The 12,683-nt window shown below is 23.1% G+C and overlaps 2 protein-coding genes across 2 annotated transcripts; both read right to left on the bottom strand. All coding sequences in view use genetic code 6, as the record gives it.

Moving 5' to 3' along the window:
* Positions 1–460: 460 nt before the first annotated feature.
* TTHERM_00324520 (transmembrane protein, putative) lies at positions 461–5,980 on the bottom strand (the record flags this gene model as incomplete). The annotated part of the gene is made up of 5 exons (XM_001013039.2): positions 461–501; positions 563–1,586; positions 1,894–2,661; positions 2,731–3,414; positions 3,473–5,980. 5 exons carry the CDS (start codon positions 5,978–5,980, stop codon positions 461–463), a joined length of 5,025 nt encoding a protein of 1,674 aa, XP_001013039.2.
* A 971-nt stretch (positions 5,981–6,951) lies between these two features.
* Positions 6,952–12,632, bottom strand: TTHERM_000324529 (transmembrane protein, putative; the record flags this gene model as incomplete). The annotated part of the gene is made up of 5 exons (XM_012796873.1): positions 6,952–6,974; positions 7,027–7,906; positions 8,195–8,950; positions 9,085–9,786; positions 10,050–12,632. The coding sequence occupies 5 exons, from the start codon at positions 12,630–12,632 to the stop codon at positions 6,952–6,954; spliced, it is 4,944 nt and encodes a 1,647-aa protein (XP_012652327.1).
* Positions 12,633–12,683: the final 51 nt, after the last annotated feature.

Consider the following 12,683-nt stretch of genomic DNA (forward strand, 5'->3'; position numbering starts at 1 on the left):
TTAAACTAAATAATTTATTTATTTATTGACTATCAAGTATTTTTAATGCACTTTATCAAAGTTAAAAAAACAATTATTTTTTAGTATTTACAGTAAAAAAGTGATAATGAAATTGAACTATTTCAAATAATTTAGCTTTTAGATAGTCAAGTCAATTAACTATTAACTAAGATAATAAAGTGATTCATTATTTTTTAAATCCTTTCTTTTCTTGACCACAAATTTAAAAGTTTCATAAATATAAATCCTATAAAACAAATAAATTCAATATAAAAATAATTAATATTTTAATTGATTTTTTCAATCATAAATCACTAAAATGACTGCTAAAGTTTTTAGAATTTCTTTAATTTTTTATTGGCATTACTATAAAAATGCTAATCAAGAATTATAAAAACAATTCAATTCATTATGTAATTTTATACATATTTAAAAAATTTTAAATATATTGAAAGAAATATCAAAAGGGATTTTTGTGTCGTACGTCTCTGCCCAAGAATTCTATTTATTAAAATAGTTTTTGCTAAGAGGATTTAAGAAATTATTTAAAATAAAAAATTACATTTTTAGCTTTAAATAGTATTAATACCTTCATTAATTTCATTTTAGCTAGTCTAATAATAGTCTATTTTTTCTAAATTTATCAAGCTGACATTTTAGAGCTGCTCAACAGATTAAATAGATCCTCGGCGAAAGTTTTAGAGAGAATTTTATTATAATAAATTTATAGATTATAATCTCAAATTAAACTTAGAATTAGGGGATTAATTATTTTGAGTTTGTAGATAAGTCTAAGTGTCTATATTTTTGCTGTCTGCTTATTTAATTTTTCTTAAATCTATAACAATTTAATTCTAAGATTTTTTCTTTCTTTCTTAGTGACTATCATCATCTTCAACACTTTCTTCTTCAGAAATTTATACTTACTTTTTCATCTCAATTTAATTAAATTCGTTGTTGTTTTAATTTGTTGCATGATAAGTCATTTATGGAGATTTAGGGAATTTGAGCAATACACCAAACGAATATACTGTGTATCCCTTCGAGTTTTTGAAGGTAATTATGTATTCACCAACACTGGCACGTTTTGGCGAAAGTTTGATTAGAATTTAATTGTTAGTAACTAAAACCTAAATCCACCTAGGTAATTTTTAGTCTGGGTTTAAAATTTTATTTTAACAGATATTTTTATAATTACAATAAAATCTTTCCTTTATAAAAGGGAAACATAATATCTATTTAATACTCGAAATATTATATATTTTTTCAAATATTTCTATTTCGTTGATTCTGTCTGCTTTAGTGTGCAGTGTTTCTCCTATACAATTTCTCCAATCTTTTAATTATGTACTTAAATCATACCCGTAGTAGTTTGACTTTAAAGCGTTTTCTACGATAGTTACCAATTTTTAATCTTAAAATAAAGTCATTATTTTTTTTTAATCCTAAATTATCTATTCTACTTTCTGTCTATTTAGTTTGATATCAGGATAAGCAACAAACTGTCTTTCTGACATATCTTACTTACTCTCAAATATATCTTTTTTATCCTGAATAAATTTTTCTTCATCAATTTCAAGTAACTCCTATAATTTATTTATTTAAAATTAAATAATTATTTTTTCTGAAAAATAAATTAATTTGACATTATTATTTTTTAATTTCATTATTTATCATTTTTGTTTATAATAAATAAATTAAAAATATGTAAAAAATTTTTGAAGATATTTAAGATTAATTTTATTTTAATTTTTTATTAAAATTTATTGAATTATGAATATTAAAAAATAAATTTTAAAATCAAAAAAAGTTTTTTAAATAAATTAAAAAAATAGATTTTTTAAATGGATAAGATGTAATTGTTGAATTTTATTTATTATAAAAATTAATTACTTTATACCAATCGAGATATTTATTACTTTTTCTTACTTCCTTTTTCAAATAATTGTATATTTGTTTGGCATCAGAGTTAACCAGGAGCTCTTATGAGAGGAGACTATAAATAGCTATCTTAAAATTAGAATTGCTTTAAATTATATTTGTTAACTAAATTTGTGGAAATTTTTGCTTATTCACTTTAAAAATATGAATTAATCTTGAATTTAATTTTTAATTATCCAGGTTTCCCTATTCGTTAAAATAGCACTCTGCAAATTATTTATTTAGAATTTATTTTTTTTGTTTCTTTTTTGTATTTTGATTAAGGTTTTGAAAGAAATCTTTTTTGAGTAAAAAAAACATAATTCTGGCTGATTTTAGAATATTTGGTGCACACACTATGCATTTATAATACTTTTACTTTACCATTACTTCAATTTTAGAATGTGTATAGGAATAGAAAGCAGTTATTTTATGGATTCTTTTTCTCAAAAAGTATATCAAAATTAAACTAATAAGAATGACTAATGATAAAAAAACTAGAATCAAAATCAGCGAAAGAGGTAAATTGTTAAATTAAATTTCAAAGCTATCACTAATACTCCCAAATTAATCAGATGCTTCTATGAGAACTTTATATTTTTTTTTAAACCTAATAAAACCTGCCTATCCATAAATCTTCAAATTCTAAGCATCAAACTGAATCCAATTGAAATAGCTACAAGAGATTGTGCATATTTGTTCCTGATATAAATAATTTGATTCATCATGTAATAAGTAGGCCTTTAAATAAGTTTATATAAATAAAAATACATTATATTAATTGTAATAATAAAATTTATAAATAAATACTTTGTATGATATTGGGATAAAATTAGAATTTTTGAATGAATTCATTAAAAATTAAATTGAAAAATCTTATTGCACTGTAAGTCCTGAAGAATACTACTCATCGTACTGCGATTAAAGGGAAATTTGCTAAACTATTGGCTATATTCTGTTAATATATTGTAAATTGATTAGTTAGGTAGCATAAGTTACAGGGAAGTTAAAACTGTCTTAAGCTTCAAATCTTATTTACGGATCATAATCTTCTATAGTAGAATTATAAGGTATCCCATAAAATAAAGATTTATCTATGTAATAATTTATTTACTATTGACTTCCTAGTATAAAAACTCCAGTAAAATCTACAAAATTACTCACTTGAATGGTATCTTATGAGTTTGCTCCAAAAAGCTTAACACTTTAACTTGCTTGGCTCAAAATTTTTATTTTTACTTTACAAGCAGCATCCAAAGTTTCAATTTTATCTTAATTAAAAAGATTTACTGATAGAGAAGGTATCACTTTAAGTTATATTGGATATTAATACTACAAGGAGTAATAAGAAAATTTGATTAAATCTATTGCTATACTAAGCTATGTTGGTGATAAATTTGACAAAATTTATTTGATATCTCCTTCTAAATAGGTAAATTAATAAAAATTTTTGTTTAAAAACATTCCCTACTGATCAATCATAGAGTTTTTAGCCTAATTTAATTTATGGTAAATTTTTAATATAATAAAGAATTGTGTAAAAAAAAATTACAAGCAACTAATAAATTTGTTAGCTCTAAGCTGAGTTAATATAAATAACTTTAGTGAAGTAGTTTGGAGTTATACTTTGATAAATTTAAAGAACAATAGTTATCTCTCCTCTATTGCTATTAAGCACTTCCTTTGGAGGTTGAATTTTAATAAGCAAATCTTTTTCTTAGTAAGTCAGCCATTCAGGAGGAGCAATTTTTTCATAGTTTTGATAAAGAAAGATATTATTAAATTTAATCTAAGAGCTTGACAAGATAGGAGAAATTCTAATTTCTGAAACATCATTGACCTAAATAATAAGCTTATTTTCTTTTACTTCTACATTATATGAGCTATTGTCAAATTGAAAGGATCTTAAGAGCACTTGCTACTCATTAAATGTTTTAATTCTATTTATTTAAGATTGTTTCATCAAGAAATAATACAAAATAATTGGTTTTGTAACAGTGCTATATCTAAACCCTTTGTTTGTTGAAAGAGCTAAAAATCCATCAGAATTTTAGCTAAAAAATATAGATTAGTAAATTATTTCATCATTTGAAATATTTATTTAATACTCTACTGCTGATTCCAAAATATTTTCTATATTTATAACTGATATTTAGACTCCTTAACTTTAATTGGTTAAAATAATATTGGGTTTCGTCCCAGGTTAATCAAAATTAGCAGTCCAGCCATTAATACTCACTTAATGTGCAAACTAAGGGAGTTATCCATTTTCAATCCCAAAACAATCAAAAATTATTATTCCTTTTGTGCCACTGCATATAATAAGATAGTTAAAATTTCGTTTATCAAAATCAAAATACTCAATATCTTAAACAAGAAATTATTTAACAATTTAAATCTCAGCAGTTTAATAATCATTTTTAAAGTTGAAAAAGACAATCGCATAGTTCTTAAGCGAATAAAAACCTAATTTATTGCTCCAGTGAAGCTTTAAGTAGTCTAGATACGCGCTTGAAGATAATCCTTCTGGAGAATAATTGAGTAATAATTTTGGATTACTTTTATTAATTTAACTTAAAGAGCTTAAATCATATACTAATATTGAGTACTTAGTTACTACAAACAAAATACTTTCATCATAGCTGACACTTAAGCTCGAAAATTCACAATTAGGACAAGACAAATTTAATTAAGGATAAGTAGTTGATGATTAATAGTTAATTTAATAAAATGTTATCTTTTCAGGATTTCGCAATGCAACAAAATAGCCTAGTTTTAAGTATATGAAATAAACAATAGTGTATTTTTTTTCAGTTAAAGTTCTATAGTTTGAATAGGGCTATTGGATATCTTCATTTTAGTATATTAAAATATTTGTTTTATTACTTATAAATATCAATTATTTATTAGAATCGTAGTAAATGTTTCCTCGATCTGTTTATTGATTCATTGTAAAATTTTATAACAATATTTAATTCTAATTTAAGTTAAACACGTTTAACGAGTTTGGTTCACTAAGCTGATCAAATTATTGCGAACAAAATATCTTTAAGTTAATTCCATCTGCAAGAAGAACAAAATTTTCATCAAGATCAGAGAAGCTGACATAATTGGAGAGATCATTTGACAAAATTTACTATACAAATCTCAAATTATTAGGCTACTGCTCATAAATAAAAATACCATTTGATCTGATAGACATAAATAGCTAATTATACTTATGAGAAACAGCAAAACTGTTAACTGTTCCTTGCATCTCCATAACATTAATCGTAATTTTTTAATCATTATACTATTTAACCATATTAATAAACTAATTTTTATCATTGTATAACATAGTAAAATCATAAGTTATAACTCCTAAATATTTACAATAAGAGTACAAATATGTTTTGTCATTATAATTCATGAAAGTAGTAATATAACTAGAATTTTTTAGGGAAATTTGAGTAAGAAAGCTCATTTACTCAATAGATTTTGAAAAATCAAAGACTCCAAGGTTTTTTCCTTTATTGGCTAGTACTAAATATGGGTAATTTATTGAAATCCAAGCTGTTTCTACTTTCAAAGTTGGTCCTACTTAATTTATTACATAAGGATTTAGCTTAGAGTGAAGAGATATTACTAATATACTGCCATGATTAGCGATTAACATATATTACTCATCATCTAAAACATCAAAGCAATTAATACCTATTTGTGGTTCAAATTTGCTCACTGAACTTAATTATTTCCACTTTGTTTCTAATTTAACAATGGAAATATAATTATCCATATATTATATATAAATAAAATTGGTTTTGACTATCGCATTAACAATGTTTCCTTTTATCCTACCAATTATTGAGTAATCTTTTTAGTTTACAACTGCAAACTCTGCCCCTTAAAATGTCAAAAAAAAGAAGTTAGGATAAGCAGGATTCATTTCAGATTTTGTTAAAGTGCTTTTAATAATATCGTTAGTCTCCACTATAATCTATGGTAAAGTAGCGAAAACTCTTAAGCAATCCACACAAAAGTTTAAAAGCAGCATGCTAATAGTTAAAACAATAAGCTTCATAAAAAATATAAACTAATTTTATTATTAATCTCCTATTCAATCCTTAAAATTATACTTAAATATTAATGAATATTTGTAGCAATTAATTAATAATGATGAGCACTATTTTTGTTTCCAAAAAATGAAGAGTTTGAAATATTTAAAAGAATTATCAAATTTAAATAAATTGAGAGTATTTTGCAGAACCCAAAGCCAAATTATTTTGAGCCTTTTTGATTTTTTCTAGTTATTTAAATCTAAAAAGCGCCCTTTTTGACGTAAATCTAGCAATAATAAATATTAAATAATGCTTAAAAAAGCAAATTTTTTATTAAGTTTTTGTTCAAACAAATAAGAAGAATTTTATAAATTACAAATGCTATATATATAGAAATTTTACATATAATTTACTTTTAATTAAAAAGAGAGGAAATTTAATGATGTATGATTTACAGAAGCGAAGCTATTTTACAGGTTTAATTTAACCATTTTAGAAATAAATATCCTAAATTAATTTTCTTATAAATTAAATTAAAATAAAAAAATTAATTTTAATTTTTTTCCAATAATAATTTTTTTATTAGACTAATTTTTTTACATAATTATATTTTATTTTATTTAAATTAAAATTGATATTTTTTTATAAATAGAAAATAGTATTATTTATAATAATTTATTGTTTTATGTTATTTTCTATTTTCTAATGAGTTGTTTCTGTCTACCAAAATTAATTTTAATATATTAAATTAATTTTTCTTGTTTTTTTATTAAAATAAATTAAAAAGCATTATTTTTATTTTAAAACTTTATTTTATTGTTCAAAAGCCAATATTTAAACTTAAACTATATTTTTATTATAAATTTAATTTTTTTTAAAAAAGTATTTTTTTAATATAAAAAAAGAGAACTTTGAAATATTAATTAATTATCAAAATATTGCTTTATATAATTATTATTAAAATCAATCTTAATTTATTTGTGTATCTATCTATTCACTATTAAGAGATAGCAGTTACTTTTGATTAAAAAAATAAATATTAATTTAATAAATAAGAAATTTATTTTACCTTGCTTAATAAATAAGTTATTTGATAGATTTTGCATTTGAATGCTTTAGGTTACTGGTTTATCATTTATAAATTATTAGATTGTTTAAAAATTTTAAGATTTAGGTGATTCTTATGCATATTAAACAGTTTATAGCTTATTTAAAATACCAAATTTAAAATCTTACTCATTATTTTTGTCAAACGAATTATTAACTTGTTAGTTTAAATTTAAATTTTCATTTGCAAGCTTAAGGTTATTGGTAGATTTTTCCATTTAAATAGCTTGTCTTGGAAAACCTCTAACAATAATTTTAAATATATAAAAAATATATTTACTATGATTTTATAATTCAACTAAATATTCCCCTATATCTTTGAGTTAAGGTTTCATTATGAAAATAATATTATTATCGCTTAACTCATAATTTAGCCACTTTGGCAAGTTTGTATTTTATTTATTTGCATTTTTCAGACTAATTCTCTTGAAATTCATTAGAAAAACTTCACGGAATTACTTTATAATAGAAAGTTGAGATAAAAATGATTTTTTTTGTGCCAGGTCATCTTCCTTTTATCTTACTAATACCTACTTCAGCTGGCTCATCTGCAAGTACATAGTTTATCCAAAATTTACTTTCCAATTCTTAGCTTTTAGATTCTCCTTATATCCATAATATTAAGATAGTATTGCATTCTCCAAAACTTTAGTTTTTAATTCACTTTATTAATTTTGCTTTCTCATATTTTCTTTTATGATTTCTAAAACCTAATCAAAATTATCCTCATCTATTTCTATAATCTAGTACATAGGTGGATATTCCTAATCAGATGATCCAGTTGTTCTAGAGTTATTTGTACCATGGTCTACTTATTTAGAATCTGTGACGTTCAAATAATACTTTTTTTTAAATTATTTGTTAATTTACTTAATAAAACTAAACATTTTAATAATTTTATTTTTTTGAATATCAAATATTCTTCTTAATTAGTTGAAATATTGAAAAATTAAAGGCTTTGAGTTTCATTTTTTTATAACAACTTTAGAAAAATTTTATAAATTAATCTAAAAAATGTTTGAAAGACACTAAATATGTTAAAAATTGACTAATTTTAATTTAAAATTAATAAAAGTTAGTAAAAAAATTGCTAAAAATAAATTATCTTTTTTGTTTATTTAAAAATTTACCAGATACCAATCACTAGTTTTTATCTTATTTTAGGCATAATTTTTTAAAAATTTAAAAGATCTATTTGAATCTTAATTTGTTTCCAAGGCCCAGTTTGATATTATACAGAAGAGACCAATATTTATTCTAGAATCTAGTTAACTAATTTCTAATCCATTTAAGTTTTTAAATTATGCAGGATTTTTATGGTAAATTGATTTTGCATCACTCGAAAGATCTTACATTAATATTTCACCAGTTTGAGGGTCAGTGTATTTAGAAATAATATATTATTTAATCTACATTTTAGATGGGGCTTTACCTTTATTCTGGTTTTTTAAAACTTCTTTAACGTTTTGAATTAAATATTTGACTATCAAATCTAAGTTAAACTAAGTGTGTGGGGCTAAAACGATAGATTTTTTGAATAAAACTTTAGCATTAATGGTTATTTCTTTGTATGAAATTTATTTGTATTTCCAAAATTTATGGATTGAATGCCTACACAAATAGATTCCGATAATTAAAGTAAAAAAAATAAATCCAACAAAGGCAATAACAAAAATCATAACTATACTTAGCTATTTAAAATATATAGTAAAAGAGTCTTCAATATAAGTAAAATTGTCTGAAGCACAAATTTTTATCTGATAGGATTTAAACAAATCTTAGAAGTATCTCTCACCCTTTAGCGTTAAAGTAGTAGGATCAAAGGAAATCCAAAGTGAACCATTTTTTTCTAATTTTATCCATTCTCCATCTTGTAATAAATAAGCCTAATTTCAATAAAATTTCTATTTCAAATATATGTTGATACATTTTAAATAAAATTAAAAGTTTTATTAATATTTCAAATTATTAAAATGATTTGCATCTTTAAATTTTAAAAATATTTTTATTAAATATTTACAGAAAAAGAGAGCTGCTATTTACTAGAACTAATAAATACAGTTGGAGTAAAGCGTATTGTGAATTGCTCTTCAACTGTTAAGTCATTAGGATATTACTAGGAGTATTATTATTAGAGACTTGTAGTAGATGAGAGTTAAAGAGGTTGCAATTGGAGTAAATAAGGGCAACTGAAAAGTTTAAAAGTAGTACTTACTGGTTTGTTAACTCCATCATTAACTATAAATATAGCTTAGATTTCATTAGTTTCAATAGTATTAAAGTTTTTCACTCCATAAATAAATCCTTTTTGGATTTAATTATTTAATGTATCTTTATCAGATTTTGCTCTTAGTGCTTTATTATTATTTAAAATTTATACAACGATTTCAGTGTATTGCACTGAAACAAATTCTACAAGAATTTCTTGAGTTGAAGAATTTTAATTAATGAATTGAATATCTAATTAAATATTGCTTGAAAAAGTGGAGATAAATGGAGCTTTAGGATTTTTAGGATCGCTATTTAGAACTAAAGAAGATAAAATCTGCAAAGTTACAGGATATATGAATTAAACTTTTTTCAAGTTATAGATAACTTGCTATAATATAGTTTCATATTATGCTAAATTTCCAAAGACTTACTTTATTGCAGGGACTGCAAAATAAATTCTTTCATTTGATGGTATAAAATAATTTTATTCGTCAACAATTCCCATATCAATCTTTGTTAAATATAAAAACACATTAAAATAAAGTTATTTAAATATTTTCTGAATAAATAAATTAGACTATTTAAAAATACCGTCTACCCTTCTAATAATTTTAGATATATTGGAAAAATTTTCTCATTTTTATAAGATTTTTAATATGATAAGTTGTTTAAAAAAATTTTTATTTTACTAAGATTAATTTAGAAGGAATGCAATATGTTTAAATTTTAGATAATTTAATTTAATTTTTTAATAATTAATTTAAATTTATTTACCATAATATTGATTAACTAAGTCGCCTACTTCAATGTAATCATATTTGATTATATCATTTCTGGAGTAAGTTAAGTTAAGATTTAAAGAAGTAGAGTAACTGTGTCTTGATCCTAATCTAAACTCTCATAGCTAGGTATCAAATCTATTTACATAGTAGAAGAATCGTAGGTTATCCAAGAAGGTATTTATTAAATTTAAAAGTTTTAATAGAAGAACAAGTTGTTCAGCATAATTTTATTAGAGTAATATATAGGTGAAAGTATCATTTTGACTTTGTCTTATATTAATACTTAATTAATATCCAATACTTACTCCTTTTAACTTAGTTAATTGTTATCACTCTATTCGTTTCCATCTTATAAATTTATTAACATTTTAAATTGATCATTACTCTAGTCAAGATTTAATTTCTAAGATTTCTAAGTTTAAATAGATAAAATAAAATTAATCTATTAGTTATTAGGACATATTCGAAAGCCTTATTCAACAGTAAAGGCATAATAATATCTTATGGGTAATCTGTTTGTAACTGTTGAAAATGAGTTTTCATACCCATATTAAACTTCTGCTAATTTTACTGGATTAAGTCTGTCGGATATGTCTAACAATGAGAGCTAACCCTACTCCATTTAATTAACGAATAACAAGTTTTGATTAATAGTGGGCTAGTAAGTTTTTATAACCCAACCATTTATAGGAACTCTTTGAACTATTTTAGGATTATCAGGATTTTACACATCTATCAAGGCAACTCCATTATTTCCATCGCTAATGAAAACATATTTTTGATTTAAATCATATTGAACATATTAAGAGCCACTTGAATAAAGGCTTTTAAAAACTTCAATTGAATAATAATATTATGAGTTATTATTGTTTTAAATTATTTTAAAAGCAAATACTCCATACTCTCTAATCGCATAAAATCCATAGGTAAATTATTCATTAAAAGAAATACTTGAAATACTTCTCTAAATTAAATTATTTGATGGAATTTCATATTTTGCTAAGACCCTAATCGTGGAAGAAGAGTCATTTATGTTAGTTAAATCAAGTATTATTATACTGCGAAAAGATGAGATAGCTACCAATGTTTAATTTGAGTTAGTTTAATAATCAGTGTGATCATTTATTTCTTAATCTGAATTAAAGAGTTTTTTTAACACAGGATTTGTAAAATCTTTTACATCATAAATTATTGTTCCCTTCTTGCTTTATCCTACAATTAATAAATCTCTTTATTCTAGATAAAGAAGAGCATTAGTTCTGTCATTTTATGAAGGATTAATGTTCTACTAAAAGATTAAAATAGGATTGCTTATGTTTTCATCTGAAATTTCATATATATTAAGGCCATACAATCCTCCGCTAACTGCAATAAAATTATCATCTTTTGAATTAACAATAAACCATGGCCATTTTTCTTCTGTAAATGGCTTTACTGCTACACAACTCTCTGTATTTAGAATATTGTATTGATTAAATATACTATTTTTAATTTTATCCATTTATTCAAATATAACTAAACCTTCTCCATCACTAAGAAGAATAATATTCATTTTCCCTAGAAAAAAGCTTAAATTTATTGCTATTCCAGGACTTTTTATTCCTTAAGTGAATTTAGGATTGTAGGGATCTTAGGAAACATCGTATATCCGTACTCCTGATGAACGGGCTGCTAAAAAAATATAATTTTGATCAGGTGATTGAATTATATATTGGATGCTTTCTTTATTGGTTAATATATTAGGAGTATTTGTACTTGTCTGGTGAATAAAACCTTAAATATCTGGGTTTGCCTCTAAAAGAAATGAAACATCGATAATATATACTCCATAATCTCGAGATAATGAGTATACTACTCCTAAAGATCTTAAAAATATAGTTTGCTTAGAGTTGAAACCATATGTAGAAAGTTAAACAACAAATGAAAAAGAAGCAAAATCATTAGAAATTTGTAGAACGTTTATGTGACCTTTTTAATTTGATAAAAACAAAAAAGATCCTACTTGTGTTATCCAAGTAGTACTGTAGCTTTAATTAGGAAGTTATCCAAAAATGGGATTAATTAAATCAATTCGCTTCTCAACAATTTAAAGTTTATTTTTTATATCTAAAATAATGAAACGAGATCCCGATGAAATGAAAATGATACTTTCATCGTCAGAGACCAAAAAATAATCAATTTGATGTTATACTATTGCAGGAGGATAATATTAATTGACCTAATTTAAATTCTATTTGCTTTCAAGGCGAAGTATCTTTAGCAATTCTCCATTTTAATTTATGTAAATAAAATTATTACGAATTTAAATTTATTATATTTTTTAGTTGTAGCTAATTATTTTAGACATTTGTTGCTTATAGTTCAAAATCACTAAGCCCTCTTCTTAGAAAATTAAAAATAGCAGATCATCATATCTAAAATTTGGGTGCGTTTGAGATTCAATAAGTATTTTCCCATAAGCTTATGTATTCAATATGTACTAAGGTAAGGAACTGTAAGGTTAATAAGTAGAATCCTGGCAATAAATAAGGTAAATTTGTAAAATAATTTATATAATTATCGTTATTCCCTTCATTAATTCTTATAAATCTTAGATTGGAGAACAATTGATTAATCACTTTTTAAT

This window comes from Tetrahymena thermophila, assembly GCF_000189635.1.
Source record: "Tetrahymena thermophila SB210 genomic scaffold scf_8254691, whole genome shotgun sequence".
In the NCBI taxonomy this organism is placed as follows: Eukaryota; Ciliophora; class Oligohymenophorea; order Hymenostomatida; family Tetrahymenidae; genus Tetrahymena; species Tetrahymena thermophila.